We start from the raw sequence: 21229 nt of genomic DNA on the forward strand, positions 1-21229 counted from the left end.
TCTGTCACCTCTTGTCTTAAAGCGTGAGTGGGGAACAAGTAGCAAACAAAATGAAATCAGTTATGGTAAAGTGGTATTGTAGAACACTTTTACGAAGTTATTGTTGTTGATTACTGCTGTTTTATGCTGTATGCTGTTTGACCTACAATGAAAGGTCTCACATTGTGTAGATTTATTTGGGTACACTATCGGAATTAATATACATGGAATCACTTTTCGCCGTCTATCTGGGTTTCCTGAACATCCAAAAACGGAATGGTAACTACGTAGTTGGTCCCTCTAACCAATCAGCAGCATGGTTTTGGGATGACGTCACCGACCCTCAAGTTAAGGAAGCTGGAAGTTTCTCCATAGCGCGGAACGTTGCTCAACGACAGTTCAAGGCTTATAGGCCAAAAACCAAGCGGTTGGCGAAGATTTCGTCGTTTTCGTTTTTATTCACAAAATACCCGCAACACCTTTGCGCATTTTTGAGCAAGTCTGAAGCAGGAGCACCAACAAGGCGTCACACATCAGTAATTTACAATGTCAACCTCCAGCCTTCCGGATTATTACTCCACCGAGCTCCATGATGGCCAAACGCGTACAGTGAGTACAATATGTGTTCAAAATACCTTCGAGTTGCTTCAGGGACATCTGCTGTGTAATCATGTAATGTGTTTTGCTACTGTGAATTGTGTCAGCAAAGGTCACTAGCACTCATGAAGGCCGGCAGTGACATTTGGGCCAGTATTGGTCCATTACAGTGTAAGGCCCGAGTACGTCAGGAACAGGACCACCTGAACCTGAACCGTCTGCGAGTACTGAGGTAGAGCTGATCGTCCCCTGCTTTATCTCATGTGTGTGACTGTAAATGGCTAGAAAAAAGGGGCGCAGTGTAAAACTGATGAAGTGAGGAGGCAACAGCGGACACAGAGGACACAGTTCAGGGTTAGAAGAAGACATTTAATCTTCCAGGAGAATGGTTATCCTGGGATGATTCCTTCTCTGCTATGAAAGAACCTAACACGAAGCCATCAGACACAGAACTTGTTCCTTAAGGTATACTGTGTTGCCAAAGGGGCAGTGACAGCAGACTGCACCTTTGTTTTCCTCAAGTTAGTTATGCTGCCCATCTCAGTTGTAATGGACTCCTCTGTGCTTCCTACCATTTACTCTCTTCTCTATGCTCTAGTAATAGTGAAAAATGGACGTGCCTGTCATTTTGAATGTAAGCCTAATGCAAGTGCCCTTTTTTTGGATGCTTTGATTAAATTACGTACAGTAAGGTGACTTGTCACTTGCAGGGATAGTGTAATCCGTGACAATAATGATGGATTCACTCAGTTTGAGTTGTTGACCTAGTTCTGACATGGGCTGGCAAACAGAGCCAGGATTTGGACATGATAAACATTGAAAGTTCTTATTTCACATTTTCTCGTGAATCATGAGTGAATCGGTTGCCCTGTTTGTCCAAGCGGAATAGCTGTATGTAGCTGTCCAAGATGGCAGTACCTGATTTGTTGCTCACATGAAACACGAGAGTACCAGCAGTGGAAGATAAAGTGAACTAATTTTCACTGAAAACAATTTGTCCTCACCGACTAATTCAAGTGAATTATTATTTGCCAGGCCCTTTTTTCAGATGCACTAACCCTCCCAAAACAAAATCATTTTATTCATGCTCTACACTGACACATACCTCTTCATGAACCTCATGAAACTTTACAAATGGAAATTACAAATGGCATATCTATCAAACAAAGTTTGGGCATCCTGTGATGGACTGACTCATCCAGTGTGAGCTGGGATTGGCTCCAACACTCCCCATAATAAATTTTTCTGAAGGAATTTGTGGTTATATTTTATCAGTGTAGAGAAGTCAAATTTTTCCTGTGTTATTTATTTCCTCACTGCTGTATTCACTGTAGTACCATTGCTCTAATAGTTGTTTTTTTTTTTCTCAAATTATTTAGGTGGACATATACTTGAAGCGTCTTCAGCTGTCAGACGAGACCCTGATGGATCTGTCACTAAGATTTCGAAGAGAAATGGACAAAGGCTTGTGCAGAGACACCAACCCCACAGCTGCTGTCAAGATGCTACCCACGTTTGTGTGCTCAACTCCTGATGGTACAGGTAATGTCCGTTTCATATCTCAACCACAGCCTTCTATTACATGTGTACAGTGTACAGATGAGCCCGATTACCAGTTTCACACTAAACCACATTAGATATTCCACACTTTGTTATTGTTAAAATTTTCACTATCAATGTTATTGTGACTGATTACTGTGGTTAACCCTTATAAGCAAGCATATATGCTTCCAAATACCCCATTGTATTTTAAACTAGAGGATGAGCACTTTATAACAAAGCCAGAGAGTTGCTTGCAAAATTTGGTAGGATTTGGATCTGTCTCAACTTTCGATAGGAACATTGCTGCTCTATTTCTGTTTATCGATCTTTACCACCGACATCAATAGTCACGTGTATAGCCAAAGTGAATGGGAACCATTCTCTATCTTATGATCTCAGTTTGAAGAGACGTTGGTCTTGGAGTTATTTGTAATGACAGAATAAAGACAGTGAAACATGAACTATAATTTATGTAGAGCATTAGAGGCTTTAGATCAGATTTTTCAAGCAAAGGGGAGAAAAAACTCCAATGCTTACTGCTTAAAAGAATGATTATAGCTTGTTAACGGATGAAGATAGAAACTCCAAATCACAGAGTGCATTTGTGAAACTGCCACGTCTTCTTTTGCTATTGTGGTTTATGGTGGTTAATGATTTTAGTTTGTTGTTTTTTTGACCCAAGAACAAGGTGAATTCCTGGCACTTGACCTTGGCGGATGCAACTTCCGAGTACTCCTGGTCAAAGTCATGGCTGATGGGGAGCGGAAAGTGGAGATGGAAAATCAAATTTACGCCATTCCTGAGAACCTCATGAGGGGCTGTGGGTCTGAGGTAAGAGGCATGGCAGACCTTTGTCTGATTTCACACACACTCTATACTTGATCAGGTCTTGATTAACAAGAAAACTGACCTTTTCTTTCTTTTTAAGTTATTTGATCATATAGCAGATTGTCTGTCCAATTTTATGGAGAAGAAGGGCATAAAGGAGAAAAAACTTCCTCTTGGCTTTACATTCTCTTTCCCCTGCCAGCAGACCAAGCTGGATGAAGTGAGTGATGTACATGTTTTCTGTACTAAAAGCAATATTTGATTCAATGGCTGCCCCGACTGATCAACTAACAACTATTATCGGACGAGTTTAATTAAAAGTGTGTCATCAGCAGTTCAGATTTCATCCTTCTAGTTACCAATAACTTGTTGTTAATAGCCCTGTGTGCTGTGTAGTGTGATACCACCAGCTTGTTAACTGTGCCAGAAGGACTTTTACAAAGTCTGTGAGACTGACAGCTCTTCACCACCAAAATTAGTGTGCAAGTCTAATGGGTACCTAATGATACCTTCTCATCCCAATCCTTATGTACAAATAGTGTTATTTCTAGTGTACTTTTGGTACTGCACAGTAATGTTTAATTAAAAGTTGTGTTTGTCAATTCATTATTGGGGGGGTTTTAATTCATTATTAATCACATTTTTATTTCTGTCGTAGTTTAAATTGATTTATTTATGCACTGTAGCCTGAAACACTGGTGCTGTTCCTGTACATGTCCTTAGCTGCCCAGTTGCACCAGAATGATCTGGGGAATTTCAGTAACTATTCTACAAGCTTGTCTACACTTGATGTAACTCTTTCATTGAAGCATAAATTAGTTGTATTAGTATAGTAGAAAGTGCAATAAATAGATGATTTATTAGTTAGCTTAGTTGATCAACTAAGCAAAGTGCAGCAAATTACACCTGGGCAGTAATACAAAGTAGGATTTGGTAACTACATGTGCAGACTGTTCATATTTATAGGAGTTTTTGCAGTAGAGGAAATGTCACTGTCAAATACAGAAGCTTAGTCGATCTTATGTCTGCTGCTATGCTGCCTTTACAGGGCTAAATGTTTTATGTAATTTTTTTATATAATCGCTTTTTACTTTTTATGTATTAATTATGTTATTGTATTATTTTGGGTTTTCTCTGTGTACTAATAATGTTGGTAATTTTTTTTGCTTTTCATCAGGAAATCAGGTATCATTTAATTCTTTTCATCATTCCATTGTTTTGATAGACTTATCTGTCATTCCTAAGCATTACATAATAATGAAATTGGCTTTCACGCATCCATCGCTTGGAGTTCAGTGTAGTAAATAATTCTGTACTGTGTCATTATTCTATTAATTAAATAAGAATTTCTATTATATTTTCTCACTTGCAGAGTGTGTTGTTGTCTTGGACCAAACGTTTCAAGGCGAGTGGAGTAGAGGGAAAAGATGTGGTCAGCCTTCTCAGGAAAGCTATCCAAAAACGAGGGGTAAGTCTACCAATGATAATTTCATGGTGCTTTATGCAACATTTACACAAATTAAAAAAAATTGAGCAGTCCTGATCCAGACTCTAAAGATGCATCTTTATACTTGATGTGAACATCTAAAATATATTTTAAAAAGGAAACACTATAAAACAACAGTAGGTCAAAACCTAATACACAGTCCCTGACAAAAGTCTTGTATGAAAGGCAAAGGCCTCTAGATTATGCTTATTGTACCAAAACTGTCTTTTATCTTCATTGAGTTTTATCATTTACTTAGGACAGAAAGGTCAGATTTTGCAAGGACAAAAGTCTTGTTGCATACAAAAATAAACTACTTTATTTTGAATACGCAAACATGCTACAATGTCATAAGCCTGCACCATGTATGGTTAAGAAGTATAACGCCATTCCATAACATTTAATATTTATGAAATTTTCCATAGTGGTCTTACTAATATTTGTTGTGGAACTTAACTGAAGTAGGCATCACATGATAGGGGAAGGGTTGGGGCACATGCCACATTTGCCTGGTTTGACTGCTGGTCAGACTGTGTTTTAACCATTGGGTGAGTTTAAAAGAAGTCAGACAAAACAGAAAGGGAAGAATGCAAACAGATAAAAATGAAAGCAAATAGATGTAACCTTTTTATCTTTTTTTTTTTTTCACTGTTTATGTATATTGAGCTGCTGTACCGAACACTTTTCCTTCTTTGAGGGATCGATACAGGGTTATCTTGTCTTATGCATTTGAAAGAACAGTGCTTTTACAGTCATAGGCTGAAATGTTTAACTTACTTCAAACTAGAAAAGGCAGTAGTTAGTCATTTTTTTGGTATCAGTTTACAGATATTTTATATCATCTGTGAAGTGCTTCAGAAATGAAGAAAGTTTCTTCTTTCATATTCCCGAACAAATAACATGCTGCTAACTCAATAATTTCTCTTTAATATTTAATTGTGTTACAGTGGCTGGTTGAATAGGTAGACTTAAAATGAAAAGATGTGATGACGGACCATGTTAAATATTGCCATTAGTTTATATTTTAAATATAATGCAGTTACTTGTGCGTCAATTTTTCTTCTTTAAATTTACACATATCTTTAATTGTAGTTATTACCACTGTAAAACCAAAATCTGACTTCTTTTTCCTGCCTGGTGTTTATACATTTTGTCAAAAACATCATAGGTCAATCAACATTTTTATGGTTTTATTGTGAGCATAATTGAATAAAGTAAAAAAAAAAATGTAGCTGTTATCAAATTTAATAAACACAAATCAGGAGAAGTAGAAGCCCACCAATGTTGTAACTCAGTCATTCACTCTTCTACACTGCCACGTCTGTGCTGATTTTAAAACAATTGAATTAAATGTCATTGCAGGACTTTGACATTGATATTGTGACAGTGGTCAATGACACAGTGGGAACTATGATGACCTGTGGGTATGATGATCAACACTGTGAAATTGGACTCATTGTAGGTGAGTTCAACCTGTTAATCAATTAATAAATAATGGGTGGTCAGTGAGTCTAATTTATTTCCAAACTGTTAACTGCAGAGTTTTTTTTCTGATGGACATTGCAGCAGGAAAAGGGGCTGTCAATATATAGCAATGCCATCTGTAAAGTCACCCAGCCTGGGACTGAATGCCCAGTGTAGCCATTGCCTAAAAAAACCATGTTACTGGGTCTGAGGATGTTTTTGACTAGTGGGGATCATCTTCTGTAGGTGTTCAGTCAGGGTGAGCCTGTGTAACTCATTAAACACTGTATCCATCAGTGTGTGCAGTTTAAACAAGCAGGTGGTATATATTAAACTACACAGCTGGACCTGTTAAGACAGTACAAATGCCCTGCCTGTTGATCTAATTGGTGTACAGATTGCTTATTAATATCTCATTTACATGCCCAATACCTGTGCCCCCAGTAGCGATTCTTTTCTATGTTTTTATGGCAAACTTAAAAACAAGTTATAAAACACCACACAATTTATGGCAGAACATGTTTCTTCAAGGTTGCCTATACTGGAAAACAATTTTGAAAAATGTCAATGAGAAGAAGCAGACTCATACACAGACATGGGTGGAGATTCTGGTTCATGATGAAAAAGTTATTTTTAAGGATATGATTGACATGACATGATTCAGTACACTCATGAACACTGTAGAATCTTCTCTTCTCAATCTGGGTCTTATGTTTCCATGAGAACTGCCTAGTAATTGGTATGCCAACACTCTAACCCTGAAGGAACCGGGACTAATGCCTGCTACATGGAGCAGATGAGGAACCTTGAGCTGTTGGATGGGGACGAGGGGCGGATGTGTGTTAATACAGAGTGGGGCGCTTTTGGAGATGACGGTTCATTGGAGGACCTGCGTACTGATATTGACCGGGAATTAGATGCTGGCTCCTTGAACCCTGGCAAGCAGCTGTGAGTGTACTAACTGACTTGTATTGTATTTGGCTTATATTTGAAGGGCTTTTAATTCTAAATAAATATATTTTTGAGTGTATTTAACATATTTAAGAAACCTCTGTGCCTCTTCAGCCTAAAATTTGAATATCTGGCATTGGCTGAAAGTGAAACCTCTCTGTGGTGTTAATTCAACGCAATGTACACATCATCCTTTTTTTATTTTTTTATTTTTATGTTTTTGCCTTTTTATTAGTTAGGACAGTTCTAAGAGTGAGAGAAAATGGGGGAGAGTTTGGGAATGACATGTGGCAAATGACAGCAGTTGGAACAGAACCAACATCACTGACAAGGACCGAGTTGTCTCCTTTTCATGAGGCATCCCCTTCGCATTGACATTTATATAACATCTACTCATTTGGCAGATGTTTTCATCAAAAATGACATTAGGGTTAATACTAAAGCTACAGAACAGTATAAGACATTGGTGTAAGTAAAAAATTAGGCCTCTGGGTATACACACACAGCAAATGGCATATAAGAGAGGTTACATTGGACACAGAATTAGGCAACACAAGCGTAAATTGGATACTGTGCAATATAAATTGAAATCTAATATACATTTTATCAACTTGTATTTGTAAACATTTTTGAGATATTTACAACAATTTCATTCACTGTGTACCAGCATGTTTCACACAACAAAGTTGTACTGGTTGAGCTAAAAGTAAACTGTTATGAAAACTACAAATTAAAATGAGTTCAGGAAGATGAGTATAGACTTGTGCTCTTCTTGGCTAATTGAAGAGCATCCTGGGCAACCCTTGATAAATTTGTTATATTTAAGGGAAGCCTGCCTGATGGGCAATGCAGTGATCAAAGTGAAAGATAATCATTGTGTGGACCAAGAGTTGGCTAGCATACTCAGTCAGCAAGGCCAGATTTTCTTGATGCTGCATAAAATGATATCTTTCATCAAACTTACTTTTTTTTTTTTTTTTTTTTTTCCCCAACATGAATTTAGCTGGGAGATGTAAAAGCAATTTTGACACTGATAATGTGATGAAAGGACCAGGCCAGTGTGAAAAAGTAATTTTACTCAGTCTTGGAAGTTTAGCTGAAGGTGGTATTCCTTCAGTCACATGGATATGTCAGAGACACATAGAGAAATCTTGGGAGAAACTGCAGGGTCTGATGACTGATGTTACAGACAGCCTCCCTTGGACAGTGTGTTGTTTACGTAGCAGTGACAGAAGTAGCCATGCAAGCAGGCATTTGGATCCCAAAAGAAGTGCAAATCTTTGGGGAGGTAGGATAAGGATGTTTGTCATTGCCAGACATACTAACAGACTTCCCAAGAAGACAGGGTTCAATCTGTGAGGCAATTTTACCCGAGATGCATATGTTGGATACTATGAGCTTCTGTCTCTGACAGTGTAACTGACTCAGTGGATATGCTCAACTGGTGTTTGGAGGTCATTATGTAAGAGGATTGAATTTGCTCCACTTGAACAGGTAATAACTGTCAACAAACAAAAGGCTGTGGGGAAAAAAAGGGGGTGGAACGTATTATCTGCTGTGCTTCTCAGGCAACAAAGTCTCAGGGAATTCAAGAAATAGAATAGAAATTTGCGGCATTGATCAGTATGAGGAGCACTGACTGTCAAATAATGGAGTCATCTAGAAAAACCAAGCCATGGAATGGATATAAATGTTAAATTTGAACTTAATTCTACCGCTCACTCTTTGTGGTGTGAAGTAGTAAATCACATTATGTCTTGACATTCTCATATTCTCCCAGTGTACTATTTATCTAAGTTTACATCAAGATTTGTCTTTGAAACTTCTGAATGGCCTGTTGGTATGACTGTGAGGTGTTGTTTCCTTTTTGTCTGTCTCTATGGGTTGGCCCTGCAAAGGTGACCTTTCCAGGGTGTACCCCGCCCTTGCCTGGATCATTGGCTGGGATTGGCTCTACCCCCACCTCACTACCTGGGAAAGGATAAGATAAGAGTAGAGAGAGAGTGAATGTGACATTGTTTTGTTTCCCCCTTTTTGTGTTGATTTGCAGGTTTGAGAAAATGATCGGCGAAATGTACATGGGGGAACTGGTCCGTCTCATCCTGCTGAGGATGGCCAAAGAGCAGCTGCTATTTCAGGGCAAGACAACAGCAGAGCTCCTCACCACTGGAGGCTTCAAAACCACTGATATCTATGCAATTGAAAATGACAAGTGGGTTTTTCATGCGTGTATGTTGAAAGTATCCTATTATGATATTTTAAACAGGAGAAAAATGTGTCCCACCGACTTCACACTGTCTATAGAACTGAATGAAAGAGATGTGAATACAAGCATGATGCTGATCAAGCTGGCTATCACTGACTGGCGACATATATAGACTACACACACATATACATATATGTGTGTGTAGTCTATATATGTAGCCTAGCATTTACCAACAGAGGAAGTTGTGTTCTGCCTCCACTAGTGCTGCTGTTATTGAGCAGTAAAGATCAAATGAATCCTTGAAGTAGTCCAACATTAGCTGATAGCAAAATGCCAGCATTTGACTGTAGTTCATATGACAAACTACAATCCCACCAGTCCAAATCCAATGTTATTTATTTCAGGATTTATCCCTAACCCTAACCCTATTGTGGTTGTCAAAGGCAGCAACCATTCCAAGTTAATGGTGTGCAGCAATAAAAATACTGACACACAGGTTTGTGTACAAGAATCAACTTCCATACATCTCCATCTATTATAATCTTCTATAAGCTGGAAAATCATGGCAGGAAAACACTAATAATACAGTGTCAGCTGAAATTGAAATCTTCTGCCTACTACTTTTCATCCATTAATCTTGGCAGTTTGTTTTTTATTTTCTTCTGCAGAGCAGAGGAAGGTCTGGCAAGTGCTGAGAAGGTGCTTCGGGGCCTGCATCTGGAGCCATCAAAAGAGGATTGCATAGCCACTCAGAGGGTCTGCCAGATAGTTTCTACCCGGGCTGCACACTTGTGTTCTGCAACTCTAGCGGCAGTGCTGCGGCAGATCCGGGATAACAAAGCAGCTGAGAAGTTGCGCGCTACTATTGGAGTGGATGGCTCTGTTTACAAGTATCATCCAGAGTAAGTTCTTCTAGTCACCATCACATCTGTCTCGGTGTGTCTCATAAACATATACATACGCTTGAGCTAGGGGCTTTGGTTTCTGTGAGCCTCTAAGTACCATTTGCATAGAACATGGACCTCTTTGGACATCTTCATTTATAAATCCATTCCAGACAATTGGTCTACCTCTCTTTTAATCTTAATGGAAGGAATGCTTCCTGAAAATTCTTATGAAATTTCTTGTTCGAAAGTGCAAGCTGAGATTGAAAGGGGCCTTTTAGGTTTTCTGTGCCTTTCAGCAGTTGTAATCCAGACTTGTATCAAACTGCAGAACTCGATTACCCCTGGTGTTTTTAAATCCTTAGTGAAAAGACTCAAATCCACATTTTCTGTTTGCAAAAGTTTTAGCTGATATTTTCTTTTTGATTTTGCTGTTCAATGTGTGTTTTTGAGATCAAAGATCTCTTTTTCAAGGGAGACCTAACATAGAATAGCAGCAATACACACTACGGGGACAGGAATAAAACTGAAGACTAGCATGGCCAAATATGGGGATTGCGTTTTTGCGTAGTTTGTCACAGTTTTTTTAATTCATAGGTGAAACTTATTATTTACATACAGAAATGCATCTTAAAAACTTATTAAGCGATTTAAATAACTCGTACTTACAGAAGTAAATTTTCTGTCTTCCTATCTCAACATTCTACACTAGTAATAAAGTGTTTTACTGCATTTTGAGGGGTTAATCTGACAGAACATTACTTATTTAGCATTTTTTGCAACTTTAGCCGTGCATGCATTCATCTGGGCAAAGGAGAAGATTAGCAATTTAAATTGATATCTCTCCATTTATTTTACAGGTTTTCCAGGAGGCTCAATAAGATGGTTAGAAGACTTGTGCCTGACTGTGATGTGCGTTTTCTGCTGTCACAGGATGGTAGTGGGAAGGGCTCAGCCATGGTTACAGCAGTGGCTTACCGTTTCGCCGCTCAACAAGCAGAGCGTCAGCGCATTCTTGACACCTTGCGTTTAAGCCGCAACCAGTTGCTGGAAGTGAAGGAACGAATGAATGAAGAAATGGCGCGAGGACTGTCGAAGCAAACCCATGAGCAGGCAAGCATTAAAATGCTTCCCACCTACGTCAGATCAACTCCAGATGGAACAGGTAAACCCAATTGTTTTTCCTGTCTTGTCTTTCATTGAGGGACAAGGGTTAATAATAATTCGAACCCTGGAGCTTTGTTTTAATGGCCATGTGGTCCGAAAATGTTTGAGAAACACTTTCTTCTCTATAATGCTGTGTGTATATTTTCAGAGCATGGCGACTTCTTAGCTTTGGACCTTGGAGGCTCCAGCTTTCGGGTTCTACTGGTGCAAGTGCGAAGCGGAACGAAAAGCAATGTGGACATGCATCACAAGATCTACAGTATCCCACAGGAGACCATGCAGGGCACAGCAGAAGAGGTACAACATCGCAGGGGTTTAAATGCTTTAGTATTTCACATAATACATATTTGCTAAACACTGGGTTTTTGCACAGGTACCTCGCCTGATACAGCACTTCAATTGTTAACAATTAATGTCTTTTTGTGCTTCATGTCTTTTGTTAAGCTTTTCGACCACATTGTAGACTGCATTGCTGACTTTCTGAAGTACAGGGACATGAGAGGCGTATCCTTACCTCTGGGATTTACTTTTTCCTTCCCCTGTCATCAAAGCAAACTGGATCAGGTAGCTTTTGAGTGTCATTCATTACTTAAGACAATTTCATAAATATGCTGTAACATTGAATTTAATAGATTTGTCTTTGAATGACTTAAAGTTGACAGAACCTTTTTTATTTTCATCGCAGCAGCAGCTGCATTCATTTTCCATAGTTCATGTCTATTAATAAACCTAATTTATAGCACTTATATGTAGGATGTAACTGAAATGCGTTGAGCATGTCAATCTGAGAATGACAGTTTCATCAAAGTAATGGAAAATAAACTGACAGCCATTTCAGTGATTTTTGTTTGTGCACTTTGTGCACATGAAAGGATTCACAAACTCACAGTTTACTGCCATCAATCTTCAAGGGCATTCTGCTGAGGTGGACAAAGGGTTTTAAGGCCAGTGGGTGTGAAGGACATGATGTTGTTTCATTACTTAAAGATGCCGTCCGTCGCAAACAGGTTAGTGCACACAAGTTGATCATTTTGTGCTGTGGATATGATATTGTGTATGAGAATATAATAGAAAATGCACATATGGTTGCTTGAGTGGCACTGATGTGAACTTTACTACACAAATGTGTGTGTATAAACATACAATGTACATGAGTTTCTTGTTGCTGCCTCCAGGAATTTGACTTGAACTTTGTGGCAGTGGTTAATGACACAGTGGGAACCATGATGACCTGCAGCTATGAGGACCCCAAATGTGAGGTTGGACTTATTGTTGGTAAGTCTATTCAGAACCACCTTCTATGGCTCAATCAAAATGACTGGTTTTCCCGCCGCAACAGTACTTGCTACCTTTTCACCTGTTTCCACAGGCACGGGAACCAATGCCTGCTACATGGAGGAAATGCACAATATTGAACTGGTGGAGGGTGATAGCGGCCTTATGTGTGTGAACATGGAGTGGGGAGCATTTGGTGAGGGTGGGGAACTTGATGACTTCTGCACCCAGTTTGACCGCGTTGTTGATGCTTGCTCCAGCAACCCTGGAAAACAGAGGTAACAAACTGACATGTCAGTAAATAGCTGCAGGCCTGAAACCAAACGTTATCAATGATCCCTTATAGAGCTATAGATTGACATGACACCATCAGCACTGCCGTGTAGTGCTGCTCTATGTGTGACCTTCTGTGCATTAAACAACACTAAAAAAAAAATGAAGCTTCAACTACTTTGTTAACCTATATAGAGATAGATGACAGCAGAAGCAAGCATCATGGTTTATCCTGCTGCCATATACAAACATAATGGAAAGGTTTGTTCTGTGAAAAAACTGTAGCTGCCTTTCTCCTAGAACTGCACTACATTACACATAACACATAATTATTAATAATACATTGTGACACTGTGACACTGTGTGAACAATATTAACTATTATTTCATTATAACTCTGTTTGTTGAAAGAAAAGATCTGTGTGTGCACATAAAATTCTTCCCCTTCCACAGGAATGAGAGACAGAAAAAAGACATTGAAAAGGATTTCAGAATTTTGACAATAATGGATTGATAGGAATTATTATTTCTAAGGCAGACAGAGAGGTACTCATAGTGCTAAAGCCTTAGAAAATACATTCCTGAGGGCCCAGTACACCTTGGCATTTTTAATATCAGCTTCTGGCACACTTCCAAGTAATTCCTACAACAACAGGCCTTTTATCACACTTCTGTTTTACCCGAGCGCTCAGAAATTATGAGCTCATACTAATCTCTTTGATAAATGTATTTATTGGACAGGTATGAGAAGATGATCAGTGGCATGTATCTGGGCGAAATAGTAAGAAATGTGCTGTTGGATTTTACTGCTAAAGGCCTGCTATTCAGAGGGAAACTGTCTGAGCGACTCAAGACCCATGGCATCTTTGAAACAAAGTTCCTGACACAGATTGAGAAGTAAGTGTTGCAGAATATTTCTGCCCCTCCCTGTTGAGATCACATTCGTCAAATCTCCACTGTAACAGGCTATGACATGCAGTGTTACTGTCATCATAAAAATGTTTCAAAAAATCAACAATTTTCTGAATAGAATGGAGTACTGGTGGAAAGGGGGATGGTTAAGAATGCGTCTGATTCCAATTAAGAATAAGACATTGAAAAGGATTTCAGAATTTTGACAATGATGGATTTATGGGAATTATTATTTCAAAGGCATGACAGGGATGAGAGGTGCTCATAGTGCTAATGTCTAAAATGTAGTTGCAGCCCAAGTGGACCACATTTTAAAATCAACAAACAACATCTGTATATGGGCGTTCCTTTTCCTCAAAGTTGAAGGCTAAGGCGAGGTGCAATTTATAAAGTGCACTCAGTTCTTCAAACCTCACAAAATAGTGGTGAGTTCAGAAACTTCAGAGTTGATGCTATCGTCACAGGCCAGGCGGTGGGGGGCAGATCTGTAATCTGAGACAGATTAAATCCCCTGCCAGTCACTAATGATTTATAACCGTTAATTGCTAGAGATAATTGGAAGGTTTTAATATTAATTTAAAAGATTCCCCTTCTCAAGTTATGTTTCCAAACATGTTTTGAGATCAACCATGTGTCTAACCAATGTAATGCTCTCTTATCTCCAAGAGACCGTCTGGCCATGCGACAGATTCGCTCAATTCTGCAGCACCTGGGTCTCACCAGCTCTACATGTGATGATAGTGTAGTGGTGAAGGAGGTGTGCAGCGTGGTCGCCCGGCGAGCAGCACAGCTCTGTGGTGCCGGTTTAGCTGCTGTGATTGACAAGATTCGACAGAACCGGAATTTGAATCAGCTCTCCATCACTGTCGGAGTGGATGGCACTCTTTACAAGACACATCCTCAGTAAGTACCAATAACATAAGTTTAACACAACTTTAAAGAAGGGAACAACGTATTTTTGTATTTGTTTTACTGTCATCATGAAAATGATGATTTGAGTCGTCTCAAATCTGGGACTTCCACAGTGACATATTTATCAATGTTTTATAGTGTTCTTAACTGGACTATTTATGTTCTTGTTCTTGCCTCATCCATCCTAAAGTTTCTCCAGCATCATGCAAGAAACACTGCAGGATTTGGCACCACAGTGTCAGGTGACTTTCCACAAGTCAGAGGATGGAAGCGGTAAGGGAGCAGCACTAATTACAGCTGTGGCCTGTAGAATCATGACCCAAGATAATAACTGTGAGGTATGACCTAAATTACGATAGATTTTCTGCACTGGCTGACCATGAATGGTTCCATATACTTCGGCCTGAGCCTGGTTTTGTCCTGCAGCACTGAAATGTTAAACTTTACTTTTTGTTGAAGTTGTATACATACACATATGTGAATGTGTTTAAGTTTGTAATAGATGTGCATATTTATGGTGGAAAATAAAATGAATAAATTAAAGATCATCTGGTTTGAGAAGTTGGGCCTCCTATCAGATATAAATGTTACATTCTACCCCTTTTCCTTGCACCTTTTAAGTAATACACCTTCTTTAACTTTGAAATGATTTGAAAACATGCACGATTTATTTTATTTTATTTTTTTCAAGCTTTTAATAATTTGTTCCATCTTGGTTTTGTTCCACCTCTTAATAAACCAGAATAAACACTTCTTTCATTGCTGGTGTCTTTACTGTGAATGGAACATCTGCCTTTAAAGAATTGCTTGACTGAGACATAACTGGAGCCTTGGCTTATTCATCTGATATCTGACTGATCCTGACATTAACAAGGCAGGCAGTATACAAGCAACATTGTTTTCGTTTGTGACATCGCTTACTGACCTGAGGGGTGTACTGCACTCTAAAATCTGATTTGTTGATCTTACTTAAAAAAAAAAAAATCTAGGAAACCGATTGTCTTGAAAAAGGTAAGTAAACATAACTCTAAGTCTCAAGTTATGTTTACTTTGTATGTTCCAGCTGAGTTTACTTTACATTTTGTTGTATTTATTTAATTTGGTAAAGTTGTTCCAACTTAAAAATGGCAAGTGAAATTAATTGTTCTAAGTGTTACCAACTTAAGTAAAACAAGTGAGTCTGACTTAACTGAACAGTTGTGTCAACTCAATAGAATCTAGGAAACCAGTTGCCTTAAATAAAGTAAGCACAACAAAGAATGATTAGTTTGTAGGATTATTGTTTATTTCAACAAATTTGCCATTGTGACCCAGGTCAGTGTTTGTGGAGAAATGAAATCATACAATAAAAAAAAAAAAAAAAAATGCAGTTTTAAGCCTTAAAAAAATATCAGCTATAAAATAACATTTATAATATTAAATAATCTTTTTAAAAAAATCCAGAAATATTAAAACTAAATATTTCTCACTGACTTTACTTTAGATTTCAGTTCTACGGCACATTTTCAAGCTTCAGTCAACTTACAAACTAAATGAAACATTTTACACTTATGTCACACTATGTGCATTGAACTGTAATAAACAAGATTACACTGTAGCTCTTAACATTGTGCTACCTGTATTCTGCTGGCTGCAAACTAGTCAGTCACACCACACAACAACATGTTAACAAGACAGATATCCTAACTTCATCATGTACAAAATCCTCTTACACTTCTAATGTAAGAAATGAAATGAAGTAAATATTCAAGAAAATACTTTCAGATATCTTGAATACCTGTATAAATCCAACTACTTTTGTGGTAAGTTTTATGTATTTTTTGTCATGACCAAGCAGGAAAACAAGAAAATGCACACACACAACATTTTGTAGTCACTATTCAATCACTACTAACATTTACATTAAGATTACATTAATAGTTTTTTCCGAGGATGCAAGATTGGTAGAGGCATTCTACACGCCAAAACAGAGACAGAAATTATATATAACAACCAGCATTGGCCATACGTAACACTACTATTACTGGGGAAATCTGTGTTTTAGTTTACTGATTCTTTGCAAATCATCTAACTTAGTCCCTGACTTGACATCTCAAAATCACTGTGCTCTACTCAACACAAGATACATAAGGTACACTATGTAAACTGAAATATGACATGGTCAAAATCATCCACCTGTGACTGTAACTATCTTAAGAATTTTGCAGTGGTTATTAGTTGCAAATATTTCAGGTCAGTTTAACAAAGTATCTATGCTTGAGGATCCTTTACAGCACAGCCATCTACTGCAAAAGCGCATTTTTCAAGCCCTGAAGTTTTGGCCTCAGGTTACCTACACCTAGGCTGAGCATCACCCTCTGAATGACGTCAAAAGTGTTCTTAAGACTTTTGGGATAATCTAGATGAAGAGCATAGATTAGTCCAAATATGAGGCAAATAGCTTGCGCATGGCTTTCAATGTCATCCATGACGAGATTACCTTCCAGTATGATACCAATGCTGGATGGTTCAAGGTGCAGGGCATTTGGACCTGGCCGCTGACTCTCTTCAGGTATAACGGTCACTACTCCAACAGGAACCTGTGAAATCCACAGTGGCATCCGAATCCTGCATATACAAAGAAAGGTTAAACTGAGGTTAAGATTTTGTCTTTGCGGTGCAGAACCTTCAACATACCAAATAAGGCAATACTTACGAAGCAGACTGAAGAAATCACTCCCATCATCACCGAGAAAAACTGGGAGGCATCGCAGGACAGCAGTCCTCATGGCTGTGACATCATTGGTCTACCAGTGGAGGAGAAAAAAAGCGAAAGTTACATACCTTCTGTACAGTAATTATGAGGCTGTTTAGCTTGGTTAGCTTTGCCTATCATAAAGACAAAAGTCAGATGGGGTTGGAAAAGGAGGAGGTGCGTGCGTGCATGTCTGGAACACTGTCAAAGAAGACTTTGCACATTTTCCTGCTTTTACGCAATAGTAATAAGAAGAAATTCTTACCCTTGTTTCAACCTGTGCAACGATCTCTGCAAGTGTCCTTCCAACGTTTCCCTTTTTAGATTTGAAGATCTCAAGGAATCGTGGGGTATGGCGGTCCAAGGACTCAAAAAAGTCTTGCTCAAGATCTTTGCTTGCTACTCTTGTGAATTCTGCAAAAACCTTCAAAGACAAAACAACACAAACACAATATTTTGTGCCAAGTTAAGAAATGACCACAATATCTTGGTGGATGTTTATTATGTATTTAATATACTTGTTTGCTTACCTGTTGTTTTCTGAAAAGAGCTGGCCAGCGTTCCAACATCAGTTTCACAGAAGGCTGGTCTTCCACGATTTCTTTCGTCTCAATGAGAAGGTCTGGCTCATCAGGTGATTCACATGCACTGCGTTTGGTGACCTTTTCTTCATTTCATTTTCAAGCACCTGTCTAAAGCTTTCAAGTGATGATGCATCCTGACCCTGGGGAAAATTTGGCAGGAAGTTTGTCTCAATTCTCCTGGGTCTCTTCAGGTTTTTTCCAGGTGGCACACTATCTGTGTTTTGCCGTGATCTCTTACTACTGTTGACTGACACATCTGCAATTCCACATCTTCGAAGTAAAGAATTTTCTTTGAAATGTGAGAGGCTCTTCTTGATGAATTCAATAGTAAAATGCCTTTCTGAGTGTGTTTCAGAATGACATTGCTCTCTGAGATTGCAGTTAATATTTCTGACGCGATAGATATGTCTGCATCAGGATAGTAGTTCAGGAGTATTCTGTGAATAGCAGAAAACAGCAAATGTTTTGACAGGTCCATTATTTGGCTTACTTGCTGTGTTACATCTTGCACAGCACTTTCAGATATATTAAGTATGGTTCGCATTCTAAGGAAAAGAGCTGCCAAATTATCCTCAAGCTGCCAGTCCAAGTCATCAATATTATCTGCCATCAAGTCCTCTTCTTAAAAATCAGTTATGTCTTGAACATCGCTTTCATTTTCACTTTCAACTTCAACCAGAATTTCAGCAGTTTTAAAATTCCTGGCTTGAACTGCAACTGACTATGATCGTCATTGTGGTTCCAGCTTTTGTGGGCATTAAATGTAGTATAGATGCTGGTTTCAAAATTGCAATCCTGGTAGGGGCACTGCACTTTCTGGTGCATCCGGATATGTGTACGCAAATGTGGGAAAAAAAAAAAAAATCTTTTTCTGCACATGGCTCTTTGAAGTCACAAAGTTGACATTGAAATACATAAATGCATTTTCCACAGCATCATTTGGATGATCATCCTTTTGGGAGTGTGCTCTTGACAGATGTACCTTAAGTGCATTGAAGGACTTAAATGTGCAGAAGCACTCTTTATGAACACATGGTGACGATGACATTCTTGTGTTTCAATCTGTAATGTTTAAGTAGCGGCCCTCTTTTTTCACATGCAAAGTTGCAAAACTCACATGTCCACTGCATCACAGTTGGTAGTCAATCTTCAAGCCACAAAGGCTGCTCCTCAGCTAGAAAAGTCACAAAAAGAGTTGTGGATTTAAATGCAGTACAGACACCTGTGGTAAAACGTATCTCATAAAACACACACATTCACACATTTCCTTTGTGATAACTATTTATAAGCAGTACTGGTATCAAACGCCACTATCTTACAGTATGAAATACTCAGATCAGTATAAATAACTTGATCTCACACGCAAATGAATTTTCTTTTTTCATTTGTCTATAAAATCTGAATTTTAACCCCAAAAAAGTTCAAAGCGCGTGCACGTCGCGACTCCGTGTGGGAACCCTATGTGGGCTTTCTCTGCTTGCGATCCTTTTTTAATTTTGTAGCAACATCAAATTAGCATTTCAAATTGACCGTAAAGTGAATGAATTTGGGCAGAGGCTATCAGCATGGCCGTGTTAGCTAACATTCGCATTAGCCCGCCAGGAGATTTAGGTATCACAGTGTACAGAAAAATGCCCTGCTAACGTTCAGTTGTGAATAATGAAATAATAGCCGAAAATTTTAAATACTCAGCGAAATTGAATAACTTACCTAGAGACTCAAAAAGCTCGCTTCTTCTTCCAAAAGTTTGTCCCACGTAGTTGCTGGAAAGTCCTGCTCTACTGAGCATGCGCAAAGCCACGTGCTGCGTTCACGCCAGTTTACTTCAGGAACACAAGTTCACTTCACTCACATATGCTTAGTTGAATACCCCTTTCAGGCAAAACGAATATATGGCATGACGTGAGTTTAATCAACAGGATAGTGAGAAATGAGTAAAGTAAACAAATGTCATTTAAGTGAGCATAGGTATTACCTTTTAGAGTGTGCGAAGGAAGGAAGGTCAACAGAGCCGGGCTTTCTTTGGGTGAGCCGAAAGCTCCAACCAGAGATAACGAGTATCACGATGGTGGTTATCTACTGGACTTACTGGCTCTGTGTGCCTTCACATAAAAAGGGTGTTTCTGCAGAAAAATCATCCGACTGCGTGCCTCATATTTCAGCCAAGAGGAGCAGATTATGATCATGGAGAGCTATGAAGAGTTCAGACCGATAAGAACAGTTAAAAACAACACTGTTTCTACAAAGAGAGGAAGCCTGACAAAAAAAAAAAAAAAAAAAAAAAAAAATCAGATCGTGCAAATTAATATAGCCAATATAATATATCATTATATAACTTTGATCCCCTCCCTGACATTGTCTCACAAAGAAGGATACATGGAAATCACTTAGATTAGAGCCAAATCAAAGTGAAATTCATTTGATTTGTCTTATTTGAGATAAACTCTAAGCTCTCTAACTGGTGTTCTATTAGTTGTAGTGCCAGCAGTGCAAACCGGTCTCGGGAGCAAATCTGGACCAAGCAAAAGAATATCATCCAAAGTGGCGTGTATTCATCACTCTTTTAGTGTAATGTGGATGATACACTGCGTAACATATTACGTGTCAATATTATCTGAAGCAAATGAAAAAAAAATGAGAGGAGAAAGACTGGAGGGGCCCCGCTCCAGCAGATTACACAGCCTCAAGAGCTGGATCATGGAGGGGATACAATGGGAATTCAGTCAGACCCCGGAGCTGGCAGCTCCCAGCAGCAAGTGGTGAAGTGATGGCCCCCCACACAGAGGTAGCTGCCAAAGTTTTCATGTACTCTTATTTTTGTTTGCTGTGTTGAATCCACTTTATTAATTTCCCTTAAACTATTCCACTGGTGATCAATGATGAGACACTTTCAGTGTATTCAGAGGTACCTTTAGGGTAGATATTTTAATAATCTAAAGAATAATTTATTTAAACATTTTAATTCAGCCTTTTAAATTAGAAATAGTTAATTTTCTTGCTCATTAATGTCACAGGGAGAGGACGTTGTGCAACCCTCCCCCCAGCCTGTGGCCTCCAGCTCTATGCCCACAGAAAAAAAACAAATGGTAAGGGTTTTATCATTTCAGTCCTATGTTTTTTTTTTTTAAGCAATCCTGACCAAGAACACATAAGTGAATGATGAACACAGTACACCAACATAACTGAAAAGTCTATCTCACTCATTTCTGTTGCTTGATGTCCCATTTATCCATGTTGGAGCAGACAATGTGGGGGGCCTTTATAAATGAACTCTAGAGCTGGATAGTCAGAAAAAGCTGGAAGTCAAGAAACTAAAAGAAAAATCCACTGCAGTAAATGGTACTTTAAAATGCTTTCTTAAACATGATTGACAATTTATACTTATGACTTTTCCTTTTCCCAGGAAAGGCAGACTTTAATAAATAATAAAACACAT

At 38.6% G+C, this 21229-nt stretch overlaps 1 protein-coding gene and 1 long non-coding RNA gene across 3 annotated transcripts; one reads left to right on the top strand and one right to left on the bottom strand.

Annotated features, from left to right (window-relative positions):
• Positions 1 to 321: 321 nt before the first annotated feature.
• On the top strand, positions 322 to 15229 carry hk2 (hexokinase 2). 2 transcript variants are annotated; one of them, XM_029509774.1, is made up of 18 exons: positions 322 to 588; positions 1956 to 2118; positions 2801 to 2949; positions 3047 to 3166; positions 4319 to 4414; positions 5795 to 5894; positions 6661 to 6844; positions 8898 to 9059; positions 9722 to 9955; positions 10798 to 11102; positions 11253 to 11401; positions 11549 to 11668; positions 12016 to 12111; positions 12280 to 12379; positions 12474 to 12657; positions 13393 to 13548; positions 14230 to 14466; positions 14666 to 15229. In XM_029509774.1, exons 1-18 carry the CDS (start codon positions 526 to 528, stop codon positions 14817 to 14819), a joined length of 2772 nt encoding a protein of 923 aa, XP_029365634.1. In that variant the 5' UTR covers positions 322 to 525; the 3' UTR covers positions 14820 to 15229. The 2 variants fall into 2 exon arrangements, with proteins under 2 accessions (XP_029365634.1, XP_029365635.1); XM_029509775.1 differs by lacking the exons at positions 322 to 588; positions 1956 to 2118; positions 2801 to 2949; ... (3 more) ...; positions 6661 to 6844; positions 8898 to 9059 and having other exon boundaries at positions 9821 to 9955; positions 10871 to 11102.
• Positions 15230 to 15754: 525 nt separating this feature from the next.
• Positions 15755 to 19581, bottom strand: LOC115049192 (uncharacterized). The gene is made up of 6 exons (XR_003841110.1): positions 19504 to 19581; positions 18911 to 18967; positions 17740 to 18230; positions 17475 to 17633; positions 17171 to 17261; positions 15755 to 17082 (listed from the first exon to the last, which is right to left on the bottom strand). It is a non-coding gene; the product is annotated as an uncharacterized LOC115049192 (long non-coding RNA).
• Positions 19582 to 21229: the final 1648 nt, after the last annotated feature.

Source organism: Echeneis naucrates, chromosome 9 (assembly GCF_900963305.1).
Source record: "Echeneis naucrates chromosome 9, fEcheNa1.1, whole genome shotgun sequence".
NCBI lineage: Eukaryota > Metazoa > Chordata > Actinopteri > Carangiformes > Echeneidae > Echeneis > Echeneis naucrates.

What these genes read in the sequence shown, in the direction of transcription:
- hk2 (XM_029509774.1), top strand. Translation starts at nt 526, where the DNA reads ATGTCAACCTCCAGCCTTCCGGATTATTACTCCACCGAGCTCCATGAT. An exon ending in ATGATGGCCAAACGCGTACA is followed by an intron (nt 589 to 1,955) that starts GTGAGTACAATA and finishes CAAATTATTTAG; the next exon opens with GTGGACATATACTTGAAGCG. An exon ending in CTCAACTCCTGATGGTACAG is followed by an intron (nt 2,119 to 2,800) that starts GTAATGTCCGTT and finishes TTTTGACCCAAG; the next exon opens with AACAAGGTGAATTCCTGGCA.